At 39.6% G+C, this 26,697-nt stretch overlaps 1 protein-coding gene and 1 long non-coding RNA gene across 4 annotated transcripts in view; one reads left to right on the top strand and one right to left on the bottom strand.

The window, feature by feature from the left end:
• Positions 1-26,697, bottom strand: part of PBX1 (PBX homeobox 1) — a 304,350-nt gene that overhangs the window by 14,409 nt on the left and 263,244 nt on the right. Inside the window, exons 6-8 of one of the 3 annotated variants that reach the window (XM_014075009.2) lie at positions 23,601-23,760; positions 13,896-14,008; positions 12,676-12,765 (exon numbers count right to left, since the gene is read on the bottom strand). In XM_014075009.2, coding sequence (XP_013930484.1) covers positions 12,676-12,765; positions 13,896-14,008; positions 23,601-23,760 — 363 coding nt within the window. The remainder of the gene's footprint in view (positions 1-12,675; positions 12,766-13,895; positions 14,009-23,600; positions 23,761-26,697) is intronic. The other 2 variants (XM_014075010.2, XM_014075011.2) reach the window with 2 other exon arrangements.
• On the top strand, positions 6,128-6,646 carry LOC148043349 (uncharacterized). Its single transcript, XR_015698193.1, has 3 exons — positions 6,128-6,193; positions 6,435-6,490; positions 6,588-6,646. It is a non-coding gene; the product is annotated as an uncharacterized LOC148043349 (long non-coding RNA).

Here is a 26,697-nt window from a genome sequence, read left to right as displayed (position 1 = left end):
TCACGTGATCACATTGCTCTATACATTTGATGCAAACCAGAAATAAAACCCGGTTTGAAGTTTTGTTTTCCCCACTTGTAATATTTGTCAATATCTAAGTGGTTTCCAGAACTGCAAACCCCTGCTCTGCTCTCAGTCTTCAGGAGTGCACCTTTTTAATACAAGATTGAGGCAATCACTTCCAAGAGGTTGACTGAAGTTCGACTAACCCATTTGCCTGGATGTCTGGTGTTTCTGGGTCTGGTGGCTTACAGATTTACCAAGCCTAAGAAGGACCACTCTCATTCCCGGATGAGATCCCAGCAAACCATATTGCTGGGACTGCACATCTGCCCAGCTTGCTCTGCTCCCACATTATTTATAGGAAGGCAGGCAGCTCATTGTTTATCATCTCCTGGAAGATGCAGCCAGCTCATGCTCTTCCACATTCTGACCATGGCAAGAGGCAGCAGCAATTACTGAAGATTATCAGCCCAACAATGACAAGCTGCATAAAGAGAGACACTGAGCCAACGCTGCCGCCCGGAGACTGGCATATTCAAGTACACTCAGGACATTAATAGCAATTTACGTGCCATCACTGAGAAAACACCACAATGGCCCTGTTGGCAGCCTCTTATTTTGAAGCCTGTTATTTGTGGGAGTTACAAGCTATAATCACAACAGAAACTTTCAAAACCCTTATCTTCAATGACACACCAAATCTATTTCAGAACTGTAATTGCTATGTCACTGGAGAGTTTGCTGCTTAATGCACTCAAATGACATTTAGTGTTTGCAGGGTCATTATAAGAATCAGAAAATGTGGAGAAGAAAAGAGAGAGGGAGGGGGGAGGGAAGAGTCTTCTATTGTGCACTGAAATTATTTTTAGAAAGGGCTTTATTGCAGTTGCCCAATTAAACAGGAGGGATAGATATAATCTTTGTACAACATAGACATTCTTATTATTTAAGGCTTTACCCCCATCCCAGGGTTTCTGAAGAGATGCTCTGAGAATGAAGAACATGCCCTTCCCCATTGCTGGAGACATGCTCACCCCCCCCGCCCCGGTGCTTTTGAAGGGCACAGAAGTTTTAGGGAATAAGTGAACTTATATATATATATATATATTTACCAGGGGTTGTGACACTAAATATATACCTTCTTCCCTGACTTCAGCTGATAAGGAGGAGAACTTGTGGCTTAATGGCTAAGACGTTGGCCTAAGATGTAATATAGCACAGGTTCGAATCCCAGTAAGGGTATGGCTAGCTGATGAGAGCTAAATAGCTTGAAATAGATCTATACTAGTCTCCCTTTATTTATTTATCAGCACAAATATAACACAAAATGTGTAACAAAGGCAACAGTAAAAATATACTATATAGTGTCACAACCCCTGGTAAGCCCCAATTATGGGAGGAAGCTAACAGCTTCCATTATCTGTCAATCGGCTCGTCACAAGAGTCCATCACGACAGAAACCCTATATAATATATATATATATATATATATATATATATATATATATATATATATATATATATATATATATATATATATATATATATATATATATATATATATATATATATATATATATATATAAAGTACAGTAGCTCCAGTTAATAGCAATTAATTATTACATTGTTTGCTGGACCTCACATGCTATTGTTTTTGTCCTCATTCCCACAGGCAGTTTCAGAGGTGACATAACATTGTTCTTTCAAGGGCAATTTCCTAGAGGTGTTGTTCAGGGACTAATTCTGAGTAACTTCAAGCATTGCTGGATCTCTCTTTACAATAGCTCTCTCCTTACAATAGAAAACTTATGGAAGACGAATCTAGAATTCACATGGAGACTGCTACATGCTGTGGAATATGGATATAGAAATAGCAAGTAGACTTATATACTACTACACAGTGCTTTACAGCACTCTCTGAGTGGTTTATAATATCAGCATATTGCCACCAACAATCTGGATCCCCATTTTACCGATCTCGGAAGGGATGGAAGGCTGAGTCAGAACTGAACTCCTTGCAGTGGACAGAGTTAGCTTGCAATACTGCATTCTAACCACTGTGCCACGGTTCCTACTTAAGTTCCTATCAGTGGTGGGTTCCTGCCGGTTCTAACCAGTTTGGTAGAAGAGCTTCCAGAAATCTACCATACCGGTTAGAAGAGGTTTGTCACGGAGTGCCTGCCCCGTCCCCTCGCTTGCTTGCTCCACCTGTTCCATCACCGCTCACGGGCGGTAGCTTGTGCGATGCGGCCGGCCTCCTAAGACCTTCCCAAATTTGCCTAAGAGACGTGGCCACCAGTAAAGCATGGAGCATTCCAGGCCATCCCTGCTCGCAACTGGTTCCCCACCTCCTTTCCCGGCGAAGTTTTCCAAGGTGTAGTTTTCCTCCTATCCCTTGTGCTCAGCTCCCGCTGAGCTCCGATAAGGAGGAGAAGAGCCTTTGGGAGTGAGGAGGGAGGAGGAGGAGCTGCACGCAGGGGACCATGCCACCTGGGCAACCGGCAAAGCAGGAAGATTCTCAGGAGCGCTGAGAACCTTCCTGCCTTCGCTGGACTTTGCACCCTTCTCCATGCGACTGCAATAGATGTCCAGAAGCAGCTTTTGTGGCTAATGGGGTTTGGGCTTCCAGCCCGACAGCCCCCGCTGCTTCTGGATGTCTATTGCAGTCGCGAGGAGTGTGCAAAGTCCAGCAGAGGCAGGAAGGTTCTCGGCGCTCTGGAAAGCCGTGAAAGTGACTGGAGAACCTGCCTGCCTCCACTGGGCTTCGCGCTCTTCTCTGCACTTCCCGGCGAGCGAGCGAGGGAGGATCAGACTGCCTGATCCTTGCTTGTTTGCTCGCCCACTGGGCTGCTTCAGCACGGCTTTGGCTACCTCCATCCTTCTGCGCCCGGCAGCTGCAGCGACGTCATCAAGACGAAGTTTGGGAGAGCCGAGAACATTTCTGCCTCTGCTGGACTTTGTCTTGATGAAATTGAAAAATAAATAAATAAACATTAGGTTTACATTCCTTTCTTTAATTGGACTCTTTTGGAGTTTCATGTTAAAAATGTCTGCCTTGTTCACAAATGTAACTCTAGGCTCCAGCCAGGTCTGATTTAAAGCAGGGGTGTCTAACTTTGGAAACTTTAAGATGTATGGACTTCAACTCCCTGGAATGCTGGCTGGGAAATTCTAGGAGTTGAAGTCCACCAGTTTTAAAATGCCAAGGTTGGACACCCCTGGTTTAAAGTGAAAAAAAAAGGGGGTTAGAGCACAGCAGTGCTTTCAAAGACACTTCCCTATGTTATCTGTGCACAATTTGAAGAAAATCTTTTTCCCAAGGGACATTTATAGCCTCCTGAGAAGCTGCTTGAAGTTCACCACACAGGAGAGGGTAAGCATTTCTCTTGAGACAGAGCTTTTCCTCACAATGTGGTGGGACAATAATAAATGGAACAGGATTTTTTTTAGCACCGCATTTTGATGGGCAGCTGTTTTTTCAACCTCCTCCTCTTGTTGTGAAAGGGAAGAAGTCGCCTTGTTTTTAATTTTGGACCGAGACTAAAACTGTGTGGATCCTGATTGGAATATAGGTAGAGTCCTTGACTTATGACCATTTGTTTAATGACTGTTTGCTTGCACTGAAAAAAAGGGGGTGTATCATTTTTCACACTTATGACCATTGCAGAATCCTTGTGGTTATCTGATAAAATTCAGACACTTGGCAAGCGGCATGTATTTATGATGGTCATGTTGTCCTGGGGCAGGGGTGGGTTTCAACCGGTTCGCGGCGGTCCCTGCGAACCGGTTGGTCACCGAACCCGGAAGTAAGTAACTTCTGGGAACGGCGAAGGGCGCGCCCGCCTGCCCGCGGTCCTTACCCGGTTTTGACGAGTTCTGTGCTTCCACGCATGCGCAGGATGCATACAGCGCCTGCGCGATCGTCCAGGAGCAGCTGGAGCATCGCGCAGATGCTAGTACGCATGCGTGCACTGCGCGCGTGCACGAGGACGCCGCCGGCCCCGTTCCAACCGAAGCGGTTGGAACGGGGCGAGAAACCCACCCCTGTCCTAGGGTCATGTGAAGACATTTTGCAAGCAAAGTCAATGGGGAAGCCAGATTCACTTAGCAACTTTGGCTAGAAAGGTTGTAAAATGGGGCTAAACCAGGGGTCCTCAAATTATGGCCCGCGGGCCAGATACGGCTTGCCGAAGCCATTAATCTGGCCCGCATGGGACCATGAGGCTGCCCCGTTCACATTGCCCAACCTATACCCCCCCACCCTCTGGAGGTTGAGGCGGCCAAAAACAGGATGCACACAGAGGCCCCCGCCACTTCTAAGCCTGCTGCCTGGTCGCCTGCCTGCTCCTTGCATCCATCGCATAGGAGAGCTGCTGATTCTGCCTGCTTTTTTTTCCTTTATGCTTTTAATGTTTTTTAAAAATTTTATTTATTGTGTCTAGAATATTTTTAATGGTTTTATTTGCATGTACTTTGGGAGATTTGTGTGTTTCTGTAGTGAATTCACTACAGAAATAAACACAAAATCTCGCAAAACTGCCTTGCACCAACCTGGCCTGCCTATAGAAAAGCAGCCACTTTGAGACACATAAAATTTATAACATTTTTTTGCTTTTCTATGGGCAGGCCAGGTTGGTGCAAGGAAGCTTTGCCAGATTTTGTGTGTTTCTGTGTGATACCTGGTCGTTTAGGTAAGCCGCGTGAGCGATAATGGGTGTACCTAGATACACCCATGCTACACCTATCCTCCGTGAGCTGCACTGGCTCCCCATTGGTCTCCGGACACGCTTCAAGGTGCTAGTCGTTACTTTTAAAGCCCTACATGATTTAGGACCTGGTTACCTGAGAGACCGCCTCCTGCCATTTACCTCCCAAAGACCGATAAGATCACACAGATTGGGCCTCCTCCGGGTGCCATCGGCGGGTCAATATTGGCTGGCGACCCCCCGGGGGAGGGCCTTCTCTGTTGCTGCCCCAGCCCTATGGAATGATCTCCCCGTAGAGATCCGGACCCTCACTTCTCTTCCGGCCTTCTGTAAAGGTACTAAGACCTGCCTGTTCCGGCAGGCCTGGGGCTGTTGATCAGCATCCAGCCCCATTTTAAGTGGTATATATGTTGTGTAATTTTAAATAACTGTATTTCTATTTTTAATTTTTATATTCCCTTGTTGTCTGTAAGCCGCCCAGAGTCCCCCTGGGAGTGGGCGGCATACAAATGCTAATAATAAACTAATTGTGGTTCCTGGTTCTTTGAGCTTCCTGGCACTGTCCTTTATAATTTCCCACAATGCCTTGATGGTTTTTATTCCAGTGGCTTTGTCTTTCCTGTCCTTAGGGTTAGGGAAAAAAACTGGTTCATCTACAGTCTTTTGGGGGGAAATTGTTTTCCTGGCACTGTCATAGTTTGGGTGTGTGTGTATGTGTAATGTCCCGCAGTTATCTACACATTAATAATGATCAAGTACTAATAATATTTCCTTATACATTTTAGTGACCTTTCCTTACATAATTGGTGTTTTCTTTCATACTTTTAGATTTCTAATTTCTATTTCTGCTAGTTAGCAATTGATAAAACAAATCTCACGTGAAAAAAGTATTCGAAGCCTTCTTGATTTTAATTGTCAATTTATTCATTCCTCCACATTCTAATATTTATTCATTTTCATATCTTTGTTTTTCCACTGTTGTGCAAACACAATTCCAGCAGCTGTTAACATGTATCAAATTAAATATGTATTGTATTCCTTTTGAAATGCCCAACCAAATATTACTGGTTTTAAATCCATATTTTGCTTTACCATTGCTTCTAACCATGACACCACTAACTCTTGAATAGCTACTTGGTCTGTCCTAAGTACTGAACCTAATTCATATATTCCTGTTTTTTGAACTGAGGAATAAATTTCAGAAAAAGAAATTTGTATTGCTCTGTGAATCTACCTATGATATTCATTCTTGATGTAACTTCTTAGATGAAAAACTATATCTTTCCTGTTTGTTGGGGGACATCCTTCCTGAAAAGACTGTACATTGTTGGGTGAAAACAGAGGTCCCTTCTGTTACCTGTAGTATAGTCCTCAGCGTACAACCACAATCGAGTCCAATATTGTTTTAGTTCTTCTGCAGTTCGTATTATTTAACAGGATGAAGAGGCAACAGAGTATGACCGCTAGGACAGTCATCTTTCCTATGTAAGTAGCTGTTTTATTGCTTTGTATGCTTGTTTCATCCTTAATATAGTAGTGCAAGCAATTAAAGTCTTCCTTTCTATATCTCTTTGTGCAGGCCATTCATTGGAGCAAGGTGGTCAATAGTTGACTTCAACACACAAAAGGACAGTATTCTTCCTTTTCTATTATTTTGTGTGCTGGTTTCATCCTAATCCAGTGCATGCAATGAAAGAGTTCATTTCTGTGTCTCTTCTTTGTGCAGGCCATTCATTGGAGTCAGTGATATTGAAGACTGGCAAGGACAGTCATCTTCCTTCTGTAAGTAGCTCTTTTATTGTTTTGTGTACTTATTTTAATCTTATTTAAGAAGTAAGTACACAAAATAATAAATTTCCTTTTTTATATCTTTCTGTAGATCATCCATTGGGGCAAAGAATTCAGTGACATCGTCTTGGCCACTCCCACCTGATCACATCATTGCCAAGCCACTCCCAAATGGTCACATGGCTGGCAAACCACTCCCACCTGGTCACATGGCTGGCAAGCCACTCCCACCCGGTCACATGGCTGGCAAGCCACTCCCACAAAGCAGGCTACACCTATAGAAGAGGTTCCAAAAAATTTTGAAACCCTCCACTGGTTCCTACATAAACCTGTGTCATACCAAGATGAGAGAAATCTTCATTCCCAGGAACATGCTCTCTCTTCCATCCCTCTCCCATTCTAAATTTTGCACAGAAAGGATTACTTCAACTGTGCATCAATTCCTATCATCAAATTACACATAGGGGAGAGAGAGAGAAAGAGAGCACACACATTGAGAGCCATTTTTAAAACACTATGCTCAAAGCCCTCTTCACCAATTTCAATCACAGTTAGAAGAGTTGAACCTATCGATCCTAGCTCTAGCTCATCTTCAAATTTTACCCAGTTTTACTAAAAGAAAGAAAGAAAGAAAGAAAGAAAGAAAGAAAGAAAGAAAGAAAGGCGATCAGAAAACCCTTAAAGTAATTCATATTTTCTCAGGGTAGACCATGGAATAACTAAAGCCCCATTTTCATAAAAACTACTCCAGACAGGCACTGAATTTGACTTTGCAAACTCCAGATAGGAGTTCTCCATGTCTTAAATTGAATGTCCTAATATTTCTTAGGTCTGAACAGTGCATTAGAAAATGTACTAAACTATTAAAACTGTAATGACCAAAACTTACCTTGCTTCATCAGAGAAAAAACAGAACCACTCCTTCCCCTTAGAAATATATAGGCATGTTCCTGTGAACACCTATTTACTGATTAGTGATCCTAGCATGTGACATTTTGGAAGCACACAAATTACTATATATAAACCAATATAAATCCTAGTCCTCAATATCTGATTCTAGCTTGTACATATCTATTGCCTAGCAAAATAATAAAAAAAGCAGTTGGATGAAAGTTAAAAAATAATAAAATGTTTTAAATTTCTGTTAATTACTTTTTGTGAAGCCAGGCATTAAATCTTTCCCATCATTGGATCATTTATGCACAAAAAGTCCAATTTCAATACCTTGTATAGGATTTCTTAATCAGATGTTTCAGGCAATCTATCTGGCTTCTGCCCAATTTGCATAAGAATATATTCCAAATCTACCCCTGTCTGCTGCATTTGTGCAATTTATTAGGAAACAAAATCTTTTCTGTTAAAGTAAGCCAGTCTAGTATATTAGGCAAAAGTAGGACACCAAGTCTTTGTATCTTGCAAAGTCCAATTTAGATAAGTAGCCATTCATGCTTACAGATTCCTGACCTTCTGTTTGAGAAAAGCAAATACACTTGATATCATCTTTTTTTTAAAGTACCGTATATACTCGAGTATAGGCCGGCCCGAATATAAGCCGAGGCACCTAATTTTACCACAAAAAACTGGAAAAGTTATTGACTCGAGTATAAGCCTAGGGTGGGAAATGCAGCAGCTACCGGTAAATTTCAAAAATAAAAATAGATACCAATAATGTTTTTGAATATTTATTTCAAAGAAAAACAGTAAACTAGCTCTGGGACATCGTTATGTGGCTGCTTGCCATAACAAGGAGGAGGTGGGACATCGTTGCAGAGCGGCAGGAGGGGGAGGAAGGGGAATCGTAAGACAGCCCTGCATTACATTAGAACGTGAGGAGGGGGGATGGTGCGGTGTGCGCTGCGCGGCAAACTGACACAGAGGGAGGGGAAACTCACAGGGGCGCTGGGCCATTCACGAGCGTCACCCAGCGGCATGGCCCCGCCCCTTTTTCTCCTCCATTTCGGGCAAATTTTTCACTGACTCGAGTATAAGCCGAGGCGGCTTTTTTCAGCCCAAAAAGTGGGCTGAAAAACTTGGCTTATACTTGAGTATATACGGTAATGTTTAGTTTGACCCTAATTCCAGATCCAGTTCTAGGGACACAAAGGAATCTGATTAAGGTATTTGCTGTAAAATATGAAATGGAAAAACTGTCTTTGGATTATGTGGCTAAAATGAGACTAGCAAACTAAAACTAAATCAAAGGTGAGACTAAGGAATTTAAAGAGCCAACAGCTTACTGTCATTGTAGATTGAAGTGGGAATTGCCCCAAAGGTTTGCTCATCAAAGATGACAACTGGAACAAGTTTTCCAATATTAAATCTAATAGTTGACGAGAATAGTAAAATGTTTCATTGAAATGGTGTTTCCAATTAATAGGACAGTAGTAAAAATATTACAATGTACTTACTTTACAAAAAATTAGAAATTAAATTAATCAGCTTCCTAAGGGAGCATTCCCCTTTTCTCATTTACAGACAGAAGATAATGCCTCTTCTAAAATGGGGCACGCTGTCATAATTTTTGACTGTCACTGAATAAATAGTCTGAGGACTACCTGTATTCAAATTGATGCCAGTGACTCAATTTGCTATTGTGATAGCAAATTCCATGATTTAAAATACTGTGTAAGTAATTTTTTTAATCTGATTTAAATGTTTCATCAGGCAGTTTTACTATTTTTGGTACTGTACATAGAAATAAAGATTTTTTTTCTACTTGTTTAGGACCATGTATAATACAATACATCCACCTATGCTTTCCATTCCATTTTCCTTTTCATATTTGGTTATTTTACAGGTGATCCTCCTATGTACATGATACCCAGTGCTTTGTGTAATGTGTGGGTGGTTGATACTCCCTGCTTCTGCAAGTCATGCTGTCTGTCCTTCTGTCTGTCTAGCAGTCTAAGCTAGTCTCTCTCTCTCTCTCTCTCTCTCTCTCTCTCTCTCTCTCTCTCTCTCTCTCTCTCTCTCTCTCTCTCTCTCTCTCTCCCTCCCTCCCTCCCTCCCTCCCTCCCTCCCTCCCTCTCCTCCTCCCTTTGTCTGGGGATCAGTTCTTGGGGGGGGGATTAGGATTTATTTGTAGATAAGTATCGTATCTTATCATGATCCATCACTGATTCATTTACTCTTCAGCATTAAAGAGCCAGAATGGAAATGAATTCAACTAACAACAGAGGTTAATATAAAATGATTGGCTCTTTCATGTGGCATTTTCAAGCCTAGTTTTCTGCAATGGGTTTATATAAGCAGACATAATTGTCTGCACATGTTCAGTTGCATTTGCTTCAGATTACTTTGCTGTTCTGCCTGGTGACATCAGACATGGCGCTAATATGAGAGGCATAGGATACATGTGCTGTATAACTCAGATGCACCCAGTTTGGTATTGAAAAATAATTCAAATAGCACAATAGTTCAATCTGAGAATGATTGCACTTTCTGCGTTTCCATTTTACCAACCTGTGTTTTCCCCAATTCTTAATGAGTAGTTAGTCCGTCCGTCCGTCCATCCATCCATCCATCCATCCATCCATCCATCCATCCATCCATCCATCCATCCATCCATCCATCCATCCATCCATCCATCCATCCACCCACCCACCCACCCACCCACCCATCCATCCATCCATCCATCCATCCATTCTTTCCTTCTGTTTTGTTCTGGAACACTGATATAAATATTCATGAAATATTGCAATATATAACCATTAGAGGACATTCACTACATCACAGGATGTTGGAGTGATAGGGAACAAAGTGAGATGCCCATGAAGCCATATTCTGTCTGACATAAAAGGATGCCCCTATTTGGCATTTTTTAAATCCTGAGAACTTTGAAAATACTCTAAGAAAAGGGCTGCCGTGAGATTTGCATAGTATAAAATGGCTGCCATAATAGACGTAACTAATTCCAAAATATCATTTATCAGAAAACATTGGTGAGAGCTCCCCGTCATCTCCTCTAACTTGCTCATTAAGTTTATCCTCTAGCCTGCCTTTCTCAAGATACATTGCAGCTTACAATGTCTGTATTTTGCTGGGCAGATGAGCATCTTTTTTTTTTTTTTTTTTAAACACTATAGGGTTGCAATAACTTTTTCTACTCTAAAAATGCCTACTGGGCCTATGTGGGGCCCATAGCATTTCTGAAAATAAAGATAATGCTGAGGGCAGGCTGTCTGTTCTGCAGCATGATGTCTTCTCATTTTTTAATTAATGAAATTGTAGTCTCTTCCTCCCCACCTTACCTCTTCCCACTAGGCCACCTGAAGTACTTTTACTCCATCCATCTAACTTCTGGTATCAGAATAAGGCTAGGAGAAAAGCCCCTGTAGGGACAGAGGTATAGGCTGATTTGACAGATTGAAGGCTATGCCAGGCATGTTTACATGTCTCCCTCACTCACATAAAGTGAGAGGGGAAAATCTAATTTTAACATGATAAAAGCCCCTGGTTGAAGGGAGTATCTTCCTCACTTTAGGTATTTTTCTTCAGGCTTAATCTTATCTTCCAAAATAAACCAATCTGGAATGAAAGTGCTTGGCAAAGAAACAAGTGAGAAGAGGGCCTCATTAAATCTCCCTCCTCCCATTTTTATGTGAATAAGGCTGCTGTGTGGGCAGCCTGTGTGACTGTCCTGTTTGTGTAAAACTCCCCCATGAATATTCAGTGTGTAGAATAGCTCCGAGTCAACTATGCCAGTGTTTCTCAACCTTGGCAACTTGAAGATGTCTGGACTTCAACTCCCAGAATTCCCCAGCCAGCGAATGCTGGCTGGGGAATTCTGGGAGTTGAAGTCCGGACATCTTCAAGTTGCCAAGGTTGAGAAACACTGAACTATGCTATAATGCTATCTTCAGCAATACCCCACCACCACAGCAAAAGCAAACATTCTCATGACTGAACAGTTGTTTGGAAACCTGCACAGGTGGACCTCTAAACCTGAGTATTTAAATACCTGGATTTTTCTGCTTACAAATTTGTAGAGGGGAAAACAAATGAAGAACACAATGCAAGATGTAGTCTTGGCAAGCGGTTGTCTTACCCCTGATGCTTTTGTTTGAAATTGATAAAAGCTCATAGAGAATGCCCACACTCAGTAATGGCATGGTGTACAGTCCCATTGGCAAAAGACTTATTTAGCTCAGCAAAGCTTTGAGCATTAAAGGCAACAGAACTCTTGAATTTTCTGGAGAAGATGGTTAGGAAACATGTAAATCTATTTCCTCCCTCCCTCCTCCCAAAGCTGGCATTTGCGTTGACCAAGGCATGCATGAAAACAAAGAAACAAAGCACATTTTACCCTTCTACTAGTTTCAGGTCACCCCTTGAGTAGCGCTCCCTCTTTGACCTTTGAAATTGGTAGAAAGAAGTCCCAACATTGTGTGTGGCAGCTTCCTTTTCCAGGCTGCCTTCTTGTCCCAGTTTTCTGTCATCACTATTGAGATGGTGGATGATTGATTTGAGAAATGAAGTTGGATTGCTGTCCCAAATCTACATTCGGTTCTCCTTGTGACTGTCTGATCAATTTCACTCCGTAAGACACAGCTTGTCGCTATGAATTTTCATGCTAGTCACAAGCAGGCAGCACAACTCAGAACAAGTAGAAGATGTCTCCATTCCACTCCAGCTTTCTTTTTATTTTCTTAGTTTTTGCATTATAACAATAATTATTTTTAGGATTATCAACCTGCTTATTAATCGGGTAGTCATCTGTTTTGTTCGACAGTGATTGGAGTGGGAGAGAGAGAGCTATCCTATTTTTTGATGGCATGTTCAGCTGAATTGGGCCTCAGCCTTTGGCCATCTTGCTGGAGATGTCTGGCTCCTGCTTTGTGGTGATATACCCTACTGCCATTGTACTAGGTGTCACCTGTTTAGCAGCCCCTCTCAGCAGAACACAAGTGGCCGCAGGTGCCATGTGAATGCTGATTCTGTTTGACAGCTGTAGACGCCAGCTGCCTGAATAAGGCCTGCCCACTTGCCACTTTTTGCAGCTAGAATTCTGCCATTGGCGGGACCGATACAAAAGCAATAAACTAGGTGACCGTAAAGCTAAGATAAGTCCTACTAAGTGGCATTTGAGCCCTATGGCTTTGAAATAATTGGGAGCAAAAGAACAAAAAGGAAAAGGGAAAGTAGAAGAAGAAACAGAAAAGGAAGCCTATTTTTCTTACACTGATGCCCTGCGGACTATACATCTGACTTGCTGTGAGCCCGTCACTGTATCCTCCTGTCTGGCTGATAACATGGCGAAGGGTATCCACCTAAACAGACCAACAACAAAGAAAGAATTAGGAACATGTATATTAGAGAAGAAAGATTTCTTTGGAGGTTCATTATAATATGAGTATTAGTTCACAGATTTCCCTATGATCTCTTTAAAGAGTAAAAAGTGAAGCTGCCTTCCACCCATATCCCCATGTATAACAGTCTATTGTGCTGGATTTTAAAATGATGAAGGAAAAAAATATACAAAAGGAGCAGGAAGTTGTTGGGATTTCTTTGGCAGCCTTACCAATTATGCGGAGGGAAGAAACTTTTCCCTAATCTGTTAAGTGTATTATTTATTCATCAATCACATAATCCAAGATTTCTCAATGCCACCTGGGCGACTGAAGGTATAAGTGAACCTATGTGAGTTTCAGTGTTATGTGAATCCCTCTGCATCTGAGGCTCATCCTCTTATGAGTTATTGCTGTAGGCGCTTTGCACTTTCAGTCGAACAGTACGGTCTGCACTGATTTTAACGGCGCTGTCAAAGGATGGACATTTTTGGATAGATGGCAATATTATTAAGAACCCCAGTGAGATGTGATAGGGAATTCCAAATGAGATGAGGCACAGGTAGAATGAGATTCCAGAAACAAATGTGAATTACTCATGAGGCTATAATGGCAATACCTTTTCTGTTCTAACTACTGCCTCAATAGTAAATCATTTGTTTCTGACTAAATTTTTTAACCCCCTTGCTTATCATACTGGTTTCTAAGAAAGGATGGCAGGATTTGGTATGATATTGAAATAGGACTAAGGCCCTTCAGCAATGTACCAACATTTCCTTATTATTAAGCTAGGTAGGAGATAAAAATATGGAAGACTGAATAATAAACTCAATGTATAAATGTATGAGCTCTTCTCCCAGAAAATCCACTAAACAAATTGGCACTCATTCAAAATATTGATTTTCCTCCTATGAAGCCAGAGCCAAATGCATTCACAAAATGTAGGCAAATTCCTTATTTTTTTCCCCTGCTGTTTTTTTCCCTTTTGTTTCATTTGATGGTTGTTGAGTTCAATTCCTCTCTTAGGACAGTAATGGGGGAAGCCAATAGGATCCAAGCCCTTCCTTCTGACCCTGATGCATTCACTGGCAGTACATCCGATGGATCCCTACCTGTGACTGCACGTTGGCTCCAACCTGGGCCCCTTGGTAAGAATCCCCATTGAGTGACTGCACGCTCATGAACAAATCTCCAGAGTTTGACATGTTAAAAGAACTGGAAGAACCTGGAAAGGAAAGAGCGAGGCACCTGAATCATAGAAAGGAAGAGAAGCAACCACTTGCCTCTCAGCCAAGAAAGAAAGAATGGCATGCAAAGCAACCCCAAACAGAAAACAATATGGTCAGGTTAGTAGCACAGAGAAAAGTGCAAGCAAACATAATTTTTTTTTAAAAAAAAATAGAGAGGGTATAAGAGCTACAAATTTTACATTAAAAAAGACTTCCCTCCCTCTCTTCTTAATGGTTTTCAGCCGTAGCACGACAAAACCGCGCTCGACTAAGCCGCGCCCGATTAAACAGCGTCGCTGACGTCATCAACAGGGCGACAACAGCGAGCGCGGAGAAAGAAGGGCGCTTTAAATAGCGCTTTGAAAGCAAGCCGATTCAACTTAAGGTAAGGGTTAGGTTTAGGGTTAGCTTTAGGGTTAGGGTTAGCTTTAGGGTTAGGTTAAGGGTTAGGGTTAGGTTAAGGGTTAGGATTAGGTTAAGGGTTAGGTTTAGGGTTAGGTTAAGGGTTAGGTTTAGGGTTAGGTTTAGGATTAGGTTTAGGGGTGTTAGGTTTAGGTTTAGGGGTTAATTTTAGGTTTAGCGTTTACAGCGTGCTTCTGTCTCCGCGCTGTTGTCGCGCTGTTGATAACATCAGCTACACAGTTTCGTCGAGCGCAGTTTAGTCGAACGCGGTTTTGTAGTGGAACTGTTTTCAGCAGGAGATAGTCTTCCAGATCTTGATTTGTGGGGTAGTTCCAGTTTGGGGGTGGGATGACGAGTTTGTTATGGATAACATTCTAATAGCTTAACAAGCATTGATATTTTCTGCAATGATGTCTGGAAGACAGAATCTTATTATTCTAAAGTAACTTCCATAAATGTAAATGTATAGCTAATGAGTACAACATGCCATGCTTAGACGCTGTCATTTTCAGAAGGGGTGCTGGTGACAACCCATAATGAAGCTGTTATGGCCAGTTTGGCAGGGTAGTGAAATGTGGCATGAAAAACAGACTCAATAGTTGCATTCTGTATTGTCTATCCAGAGATCCCACACATCTACATCCAGAGAGGAGCATGTGTCATTTGTTGGGCGGAGGAGAAAATGGGGCATAAGACTTTGGTCATGCTCTCTTTACCCTTTCCAAGTTATGTCAAGTCATACTTGAATCTAATTACATGCAGATATTATCTTGATTATCAGTTGAGTCTGAAAAGACAATTCTAAGCACAAAACATTTTCAACTTTCTCCCGTATCTCCTCTCCCAAATATGCCTTAAAAGTGGCAAACTAACTGAAGTGCATGAGACAGGCTGGAAGGGTTTATTTTTTGAAACTCTCGTGCAACTCAGTATGTTAAGTATGAGAAAGCTCAACGTGCAAGGTTTAGTGCTAAACATGACATTAGGCTTGAAGGGAGAGACTTCAGGGCCCAGGTCAGCGCCACTGCATTACTGCAGTGCCAAGCGTTCAGTGCTTCCCCTTGAAAGATACACAGTTGCTTGGCTCTTTGCTAAACTGCTCAACAGCAATACGCAGGCAGATGCTCTGTGTAACATCTACTCTGCTTTAGCTCTGCAAAGCCCTTTACTTAATCTTTAGTTCTCAAAGCAAAGTGAGAAGACACGTTTGGAAAAGAGTACGCTTATTATTTCTCTGCTCTGGCAAGTCTGTGCAAAGTCCTTTGCCTCTCAGAGGAGAAATTCTAGAATACAACAATAGTCACTAAGAGTGAAAAGCTCTTGCAAGTCTAAGAGACTCCTGTTGCCTTCGCCAGGTTTTGGAATAAATCCTGAAACTGTTACAAAATAATTCAGGAAAAGCAATTGATTTGCAATGGATAATCCAAGAAATCTGCTGGCGATCACCTTGAGTCATTTTCAATATCTCTCATTCCCTGCTTTGCACTTCTTTTTAGAGTGCAATGATATCAATGTTTTGTCTTGTGTGACACTATCTTCTGAGCATAAAGAAGCTTTCCCAACTTTTAATTACTTAATTCTCACAGGAATGTCTTAGGAATAAAAGTACACTGCCCCCTCCAAACAGATGGCCTCAATAATTAATCTAGATTTTGAAGGTCATGCTGTACCATCATGAAGAGCTTGTAGGAACTCTATGTACCATCCTGTTTAAGTCTCTTGAGCAGAATAACTACTTTCTTCTTGCTGTGGTATTTGTGCATGAACATGCTTTTGTTTTTCATGATATATTCTTCATAACATTTATGCACATCTCTAACTGGAAAATATATTGTGTTGCTTCCCTCGTAGATACAGAATAGGTAAACTTGGCTATTATGTATATTGTGCTAATGCATAGCAGTAATTGTTGAGATTGCCCTTTGTGTCATCTGTGGTGCTGCCTCAGCATTTTTGGCAGTAATATAAAATTATAGAAGGGGGAAACATCGAGTATACAGGTAGTCCTCAACTTACAACCACAACTGAGCCCAAAATTTATGTTGCTACCATCTGTGAGAATGGGTTTTGTCTTATTTTATGACTTTTCTTGTCACATTTGTTAACTGAATCAGTGCAGTTGTTAAATTAGTAATAGCAATAGCAATAGCAGTTAGACTTATATACCGCTTCATAGGGCTTTCAGCCCTCTCTAAGCGGTTTATAGAGTCAGCATATTGCCCCCAACAATCCAGATCCTCCTTTTACCCACCTCGGAAGGATGGAAGGCTGAGTCAACCCTGAGCCGGTGAGATTTGAACAGCCGAACTGCAGAACTGCAATCAGCTGAAGTAGCCTGCAGTGCTGCATTTAACCACTGCGCCACCTCGGCTCTTAGTAACATTGTTGTTAAGTGAATCTGGTTTCCCCATTGACCTTGCTTGTCACAAAAGGTGATCGCATGATCCCACAATACTGCAACTGTCATATATATGAGTCAGTTGTCAAGCATTTGAATATAAATCATGTGACCATGGAGATGCTGCAATGGTCATAAATCACTTTTTTTCAGTACCGTTGTAACTTTGAATGATTACTAAATGAAGCGTTGTAAGTCGAGGGCTACTTGTAGTAATGATTATACCGCAAAGGGAAAAAAAAAGACGTTGATATACGGTAGTGATTAAAATAAACAGACCACTCTTCCCTCCTGCTGAAAAAGAAAAAGAAAATATAAGAAAAGAAAATGTAAGAAAAGAATGTAACTGAATATTGGGTTTGGTGAACAAAAATGGTTTCTGGGCACTCCATTGTTTTATTAATGCTGCATTTCTTATAACCTGCAAAATAATTCTGTGAGCAGCATCATGCAATAGGTTGTTATCAGACAAGATGATCGATCAATAGAATATTTATAGCTCAGGATTGAAATCAGGGGTCCTTGGTGCTCTCAAAGTTTGGTTGTTTTCCTGCAGATGTTTCATTACCCAAACTAGTCCTGATGATATTTCCTAGTTTAGGCAATAAAACATCTGCAAGAAAACATCGAGAGCACCAAGGACCCCCTCAAGACGATCATTTTTATAAAGAAGTACACCTGAAAAATATTCCAGAGATATTCTGATTATCTACCCAAAAGCACTATTTGCTATAGTCCAAATGTGTCTGATGCTTCTGCTGAACAGAGTCGAAACAAATTTCATCTGAAAAAATTCACTGTCCATTCTAATTATAAATTTTATCAAATTTGTCCACTAGCTTTCTTTCCACCATGTCAAACTTTTAACAGAACACTGAGAGCTTAGAGGGGAAAAGCAACAGAGACAACGCAAGACATTTTAGTATTTGAAGCCAAATCTCTTCCTATTGTTGGTATCACAATAATAAACAATTTCCTGAGTGGATCAGTTTGACTTTCAGCATCCATTACTATGCCTAAGAATTTGATGCAAAATTTCCATCTGATCTATTATGCTGGTCAATTTCTGGGTTAGATAGTATGTCCCCTTGGGAAGAATTTTATCGACGTCTGTGTTTTAGTCCCCAGTTTTTACTTTCCTCAGATTTTTATTGTATTGGAAGTTGTCTTTAACTTACATACTTCCAGAGTTGTTATGAGTTGGATAGCTTATAAATGTGTGTGAGAGATAAGATTTATAAAGCTCCCCAACTCAACTGTGTGACTTTGAGTAGCATAAAAAACAAACAATAAACCAAAAGACACCCCCCCCTTAAACTATATAACATTAAACATTGACAATATATAAATATAAAATACAAAGAGAACAAAACAACCAAAATGGACTCTCACTCAACTGTCCCTAGCGTCTGGGGAAGAACCAGGCCTTAATGCTTTATTTTTAGATAGAACTAGACATCAAAACTAGACATGGTCCCAGTAGTGGACTGTTTTTTGCATAGCAAAATAATAATAATAATAATAATAATAATAATAATAATAATAATAATAATAATAATAATAATGCAAAAAGCTGCACTGCTTGGATCTGCACGCATATTACGAAAATATGTTACGACGTCCTAGGCCCCTGGGTGGGGCCCGACTAGTAACCAATGCCAAATCCGGCGAAACAACTGGCCGCTGTGATACAATTGTATAATAATAATAATAATAATAATAATAATAATAATAATAATAATAATAAAAATAAAAAAACCTACAGAACCCCCCCCCCCCTCTTTGGGAAAAGGAATTAGTATCTGCACAAATTGGCAGGAAGAAGAGAGAACATTCTGAAAAGGACATTTCTGGGTTTTTTTTAATCATTAGAATATCTGAGAAAATGTCTTAGGCTGTTCCTAAGAGGACACTTTTGAATTCAATTGGAATTACTTTGAATAGAACATAGGGTTATTACATTCAGTTCTTCTACCTGCTTGAAACTTTAGAAATCAATACCCTGATTGTAAACCAATAAAATACATTAATAAATAGCATACTTGTATTTAAATAAGGGGTTAATGAAAGGAAGGCAGAGTGTAAAAGAACATTACAAAAGCTTCTTTACACTTAAGAGTAGTTTGATGGTGGAACCAATTACCCAGAGAGATAGTGGACTCTCCTTCACTGGATGTATTCACAGAGTGCCTAGTTAATCTGGGATGAACTGAGCAGGAAGTTAAATAGCCCATTTCACAGTGTTAGGTAGCTGATTCCAAGGTTTGATTCCATGAAATGTGTTGATGGTTACTCTTCCTTTATTATTTAGTTTGTAATGAAATAAATTCCACACTGCATTTACTTTGTCCCTCTTTTGTTATATCCCCAGACTAAAGAGCTTTTGCCCCCCTCCTCGAATGGTATGGTTGTTGTGTGTTTTAAATTGTGTATTGTTATGTTCGTCTTTTTATCCCCTGTCTGTACCCCCTTCCCTGACTGAATTGTGAGCCGCCCTGAGTCCCCTTCGGGGAAAAGGGCGGCATATAAATGTAATAAATCCAATCCAATCCAATCCAGACTCTCTCAATATCTGTACTAGTAACAGAAGTTACAGGGGTTAGAAACTATGTCAAGTGGTGAAAAAATATATGAAATTTAAAGAGGAAAAATCCAGTTCAATTCAGAAAAGGTTAAAATAAGGAGGCCTGGTTTTTGTCTATCTCATTTAAATGATTAAGAAATTATTAATCTTAATCATTAAGAAATTAACAGTTTTTAGTTTTTCAGCTGGTAAAAAAGAGGCTGTTTTAAGTCCACCTGCACTAGGTGAAAGAAGCAGTTTGCAAAGAGTGATTGCTTTACACTATGGGAGAGAAGAAGGAGAACAGAAGAGTTCCACAGCAGTAAGAAGAGTGTCAGTGCTGGTATTCATCAAAACTGGAGAAAAAAAGAAGCTGTAATAGAAATGAGAAAGAGGAAACCAAAGAGGCAGAATTAAAAGAACAGGAAAAAAAGAGGAATTAAAGAAATAATAGAAAGGAGAAGACTCTGGCTGGACAGTTTTACTTTGGCTAAGTAGGGTAGCAGAGGGGAATATGGCCAGTTGGAGATCACATGCCTGGTTTATGCTGTTAAATGATATGATTCAAAAGAAAATTGAGGATGCAAAACCTCCAAGAAAACCAACAATAGCTTTGTAAAATGAGCAACCAAGAAATGAAGCAACTGCCTCTTCCCCAGCTGTACATAATTCCTGGTCAGCTAAGGGTTATGTGGCATGGGCATTTATAAGAGTCAACCAAACTCAATCACTTGGTTATCAGGCTGATCCCTGAAATATAAGGAGCATTTTTAACTAACATACCAAAATGAACAAAAATATTGTCAAGAAACTCTCCTGTGTAATTAATTTTTTGGACAATTATTATTTTTATATTTGTTTTCCTTTGTCCATATTTGTCTTTGCCTTAATTGGCAGTAAGAATACTTGCAAACTGAGATTTTATTAGGAATTGAAGACTTTCTCAAAACTTGTATTAAAAAAACCCATCTGAATTTGAGAGGCTACACCCACTGTCAAAAAGAAACCTCGCTAGATGTGAGTAGACTTGACAAACACACAAAGACAACTCTTCCTTGAAAAATTAAATTCATATAAAATACGTAACATGCATTTTAAAGTTATTTCTAAATGGTGTCGGCTACCTCTGAAATGTATGTAAAATTAGCCATTAGGCGCCACAGATATTTAATAAGTTTAAATTTTGTAATTATTTTGCTAATATAATATTTGCAGGTATTAATGCGCATTATGTTTTAGGCATATTTCATAATCTATAACCTCTAAATATTAAGCATTTATCCAGCCAGTATCCAGTCAACTATATTCATCCATAGCTCTTAAAATGGCTGCATAATAATAATGGAAACTCATTCCTTATGTAATATATAAGACTAATACTGAAAAATCAGTAACTCCATTTGTAGCAGCAATTTCCTGAATGCCGTTTGTTTAAGGATATCTCTGTTCCAGGATTTTTTTATATCACCAAAAAATAAAAATGCAGATAATGTTTTTCATCCATAAAGATCATTTCTTTCTTCATACCTTTTGTTTAATTTTCTGCAGAATTTCCTATGATTACCCTCAACTATCAGATAAAATACTGTTTAAAAAAATGATCCCCAAATCTAACTTCTCCCTTTTTGTGTTGTTACTGTTTTTAAGAATCTGACTGCCTTTTTTATTCATCTCCTGCATTTGCTGATAATCCTCTGATTTTCCTGGATTCTCCTTCTAGCCTGAGGGTGAAACACTGCAGAGCACCTCCATAAAGTATACATTACAGCACTTTATTGCCGATTCTCTTGCTAAGCTTTTTTTCCCTACATGGCTTAACAAAGTTTAAATTATTTTGATCAAAAGTCATGAACAAATAGTGCTGTTGGTCCAGAACAGATTGAATTAATAATGCATTTTACTTAACTTCTAAATAACTTCTTAACTTCTAATTAAGTCAGCATAGTTATAAATAATTACAAGCAGGATACAATTTAATATACAACTTCTGCTTAAAATAATATAATGTCATTCATTTTGCATATCATGGATCTACACTGTAGACACCTGCTCTATTCATACTTTGTATGTTTCAGTGTAGATAAAATATCTTATTTGTGTACAGTAAAGCAATAGATAAAGCTGCTCCAAATTTTTATTGTATTCTAGATAACTATGAATTTAGGCAAAAGACAAAAATGTTTTCCATTCTTCAGCATGCAAGTGATCTTGTCCTTTCTTCAACATACTTTTTTTAATCAAGTCATGAAATGTGATCTTGTAAAATTTTATGATTTTGCCAAGGCAAAAGCCATTTTTAAAACAATACTATCCATAAGGCAGAACTAATAAAACCATTCATCTCTAATACAACACCAGTAAATTACAGATTTTAACCCACAAATTAGAGGAGGCACTTATAAGGCAAACCATATTTGTTTTTTAAAGTAACTAGAAAATTCTTGTAATTTGTCTAGTAGGAAGTTTTGAGATTTTTCCATTTTTGCCTTTTACAGCAGGTAAGTGCCAGAAACAATGCAGCTGACCATTTGTCAGTTGTCACCAGTGGCCATGCCAGGCACAACTCCCTTCTTACATAAGGTAACTGCAAAGTAAGACTACCAAACAAATGTGATGTACCAACTCGCAGAATGCAAATATGCTAGCAGAATTTCTAACTTTATTCCCATATCACAGAAGGTGGCATCAGTTTTCCAGAGAAAGGGAATCATAGTTAAATGCTCAGAAGGTGGACCCAAAACTGTTCTCCCTCATCAAAAATGAAGTGTGAACAAGGACTCAATCTGCAGTGGTACTTCTAAATTCTCACTTAGTGATTTGGATTGGATTGGATTTATTCAATTTGTATGCCGCCCTATTCCCGAGAGACTCAGGGCGGCTAACAATTGAAGAGGGGAGGGAGTACAAAATGAAGATAAAAAGACAAACACATTTTAAAAAAACAACAGCAGTCATACCCTCGAGTGGGGCTGAGAGATTCAGCAGCCCCAGGCCTGCCGGAACAGCCAGATCTTAATGGCTTTGTGGAAACCCGGAAGGGTGGTGAGGGTCCGGATCTCAACGGGGAGATCGTTCCAGAGGGCCGGAGCAGCCACAGAGAAGGTCCTCCCCCGGGGAGTTGCCAGCCGACACTGGCCGGCAGATGGGATTTGGAGGAGGCCTAGTCTGTGGGATCTAATTGGTCTATGGGAGGTAATAGGCAGGAGGCCAATTGTCATTCAGGAGGAAGATGGCAGATCACTGATTTTTATTTGGTATGGGTTTATTGTCTAGCCATACTGACTTGGGGAAAATGATACTATGGACAAAGTTTCTGGTAGGAAAAAGATACTAAAATTCAAGTTTTGTTCACTTCAGATTTTAAATAATTCACAGCAGCCCCAATGTTACGTTTTCCCAATTGCGTGTATGCTGTAGTTTTTCATCTTTTAATATACAAAGTCAAAATGTATGGATCAATTCTCAGGTTTGCAAAGTAGTGTCCCAAGAGTATCAAGAACCAGCAGATTATTGATTATCTGATAGGAAACAAAGTGACACAAAATAAATAAATCTGAATGATAAAACTTCCCCTCTATTTACATACCAAAGTTGGAATCAGGTAATTGCTAATATTTCTATCCTGACTTCTTTCACTTTATTTAAGATCATGCAATTTAATTTATTCCTTGAATAACTAAAATGAAAAAAGACACATTGGAAAGGTTGAGGAACTAGGACATGTTTAGAGGAGATCCACAGGTAATAAAATCAACAAACAACATTTAAAGGGTAAGGCCCATTCCAATAAACCACTAGATCGACTGACTGAAAACATCCTGAGCCACAGCAGCCACAAGTATGTATTCTAACATGTTTTCTTCATTAATGTGGTTTTCACAGAAGAAACTTCTGTTTTTCATGCCCCCCACCCCCAAATAAAAATTCTGTGTTACCTCATCTCTCCACTATTGAAACATATAGAATACACACAGCCAACATTTTTTCTAACACCATCAGAAACTCAGAATGTTACCTAGGCAAAAAAATCCTCAACACATTGCATTATAAGTATGTCGTGAGACTATATTGCCTTTAGAAACAAAAAACGGACAAGAACAAAATTGCCTAATGAAAGAGGAACTCAAAGTGAAAAAACAAGAAACATACATTTATACTAAAAGAAAATAAAACCCCACTGGAAAAAAAAAGAACAATAACAACCCAAAAGAAAAAAAAAACTAACCAGCTGAATTGGGAGTTGAGGGTGAGTTAGCTTGGCTTCCATGGGCTGACACATTTGTGGCAGTCACAGCTGTTTTAGCAGCATAAATATTGGCTTCCTCTTGAAATTTACCTATGTTCTTCTTGTACCGGATTCGTTTATTTCCAAACCAGTTTGATACCTAGAGTGAATTTGAAAAAAAGACAAAAAACAACACAAAAAGGTACCTATTAATAAGACATCAAAGTTATGACCAGGATGGGAGGCTAAAGGGCATGCGAAAGTGAATGGAAAGGTGGTTTTACATGATGCTTTTTAATAGTTAAAAAATGTTCTGCCTCTAAACTTACAAGACGTGGGCATAGCTCACCAAATGTCAAGTTTCCGTATATAAATAAAAACTACTTGGAATCTTTTCTGAAGCTTTTTTACATGGCATACTAAACTTCTAATCATAAATCTGGAAACTTCTCAAGAAGCAAGAGAGCTTTCAAGAACAATCGCCTATCCTAAGGCATCATTTTTCCTATAAATCAGCTCCAACATCACAAGTAAACTTGCACATTTTGCTACAGAGAGCAAAAGCAAGCAAGATGTATTTTGACTTTAAACCTGCTGTAAAATGTAGCTGTTTAAAAGGCAAAATCAAACGTATTTTACATATAGCATCACCGAACATAGAATTGCAGGTTTGGAAGGGACCTTGGAGGTCTTCTAGTCCAATCTCTTATACAAGCAGAGACCCTATGGGTGTCAAACTTGCTGCGCCACATTGCTGTCACATGTTTTTTTGCAGAGGGTGAGGTGTGTGTGGCCTGTCCGTGATGCCTCTGGCCCGCCAGTTTGATACCCCTGCCCTATACCATTCTTGACAAATGACTCTCCAATCTTTTCTTCAAATTTTGAAAGACAGTTCATACTTTTAACTTTTTACAGAGAAAAAAAAGGCAGAAAAAGTGATGTTAATGTACATTTTGTTAGAATGAATTACTAGATTCTACAGAAGAAACTTCTGTTTCTCATGCCCCCCCCCCAATAAACCTTCTGAGTTACCTCATCTCTCCAAATGCTAATTTGCAGAGATTCTTAGCTCAAATATGAAACATGTCAAGATGAGTGCCCCAGGTAGCATAAAACCCTTATTTGCATAGATATGATCAGCTTAACATATTTCATGTGCTGGAGGATAGGGGATGGAATTGTTTGTTGTTCTCAACATGAGCTCATATATTACAGAATGTGTTTACCCACGTGATTTTAGGAATTTGAAGAATCAATTAAATGAAACCTCACAATGATCCAGAAAGAGAATATCTCCTGCTCTACACGTTTTTGTTGTATCATATAAAGCTGGATCTGCAATTCAGTGTGACCATTCTCAAACTGTCACTTTCATGCTGAGTAAGAAGTTGCCTACTTGTAAAAAACAAACCCCACAATTAGTACAGGTAATGGAGATGTCATTGACAGATTAAGAAAAGTCCTCTTGATTGAAACTATGTACTTGATTCAAATTAAGCTCTTCTGTCTAATACTGTTATCTGTCTGGTAATTATTCCCTAGTTCTGTACCTCTGGCAATCCAGAGAGGCACTTCCGGTGGTATCCTTTGGAACCTATGCGAACCACTGATGTTTGTTAATATTACAGAGACTCATAGTTCTAAAGATTACACTCAAAGTCATAAGGGATATGGTATGTAATCACGAAGAAGAGATATTTTTGTAATTATACTTATAATTACCTCAATCGAAATCAGAAACTTCTGGGTTGTTTTTATTCTCTTTACTTACACACACACACACACACACACACACACACACACAAACTTCTTTCTTTCTTTCCTTCCTTCCCTCCTTACATTCTCTGCAAAACATTTAATAAAAATTATTTTAAAAAATCATATGGCAATGTCATTAACAATCTTATATGACTATCATAGTAATTAATTTGAAAAAAATGCCATGCTATGCTTTCCTCTGGAATCTACCTGGATGACTGAGAATCTTCCTCAACTGTGTATCTTCACTGGCCTATTTTCTGTGGAAGTTGAAAATTCCAGATAAGCCTCCTTCTCATCACCAGAAGTATTATGTCACTTCAAACCAGTCTATATGTTTGAATATGAATATGCTTACCGGAATGAGATGCTACCTGGGAATTTTGAAGGAAGCTGGTTCCTGTGGTATATAGTTGTTGATTTGACTTACTATACCAAGATTGCCCCCAATTTCCTTTTGTTCACATAGCATATAGAAAAACCTTGGTTGAGACACAATGTTGATGAACTTCTAAGAATTCTATTGCCAAAACTGGAGACGCATGAGCTACAGAATGCTGTCATGTTTCTATAGAAGTAGAGATTGCCTTTTTATGTTGTCACTGTCACACTCTGCAGTGCCAAACACGAGGATATTGCCATCTTATAGTAGAAAATAGAATGGCCTTAGGTTATTTATTGGCCCCACAAAGGGAAGCATGCAAATTATTGAATTCTTCTTCTTGTGTTTGGATTAATCAATATAACTGTATTGAGACTGCACTGATCTACAGGGACATTCTCTGGAAGAAGTGGCTAAAGGCCAAGCCCAAAGAGAGAGCCTAGAACATAGATTACTATCATGTATATTCATCTATATGGGCATGGATAAATGTGATTTTATTCATTAAATTTCTCTTCCTCCTAATAAGGATGCACACATGTGTTTATACAATGTGTGGATGTCCTTGCTTTGGAACTTGTTGTGCTTTTTGTAAATCTTGTCAAAGGTATAAAACATTCTCAGTTGATCATTATATCCCAGCTCGGCTGCATATTAATTATTGCGTCACTCCCCTCTACTCAGAGGTGGGTTCCTACCAGTTCGCACCTATTCGGTAGAACCGGTTCGTCAAATCTACCGAACCGGTTAGAAGAGTTTCCACCAGTGGACCCGGAAAGCAGGCCACACCTACAGAAGAGGTTCCAAAGTTTTTTGAAACCCACCACTGGTCCTTGGATATGATTATTCTACACTATCATGCTCATATTTATAAAACTCAGTGCCTCTGTGAAAGGTGAGGATGACTACCGCGTTTGTGGTCCAATCAGAACATTCCGTGTGTTGAAGTTGTTTTAA

This window comes from Thamnophis sirtalis, unplaced genomic scaffold (assembly GCF_051295495.1).
Source record: "Thamnophis sirtalis isolate CommonGarterSnake01/CBP01778 unplaced genomic scaffold, rThaSir2_p1.2 scaffold_12, whole genome shotgun sequence".
Classification (NCBI taxonomy): Eukaryota; Metazoa; Chordata; class Lepidosauria; order Squamata; family Natricidae; genus Thamnophis; species Thamnophis sirtalis.
This window is presented reverse-complemented; position numbering and strand designations above follow the sequence as displayed.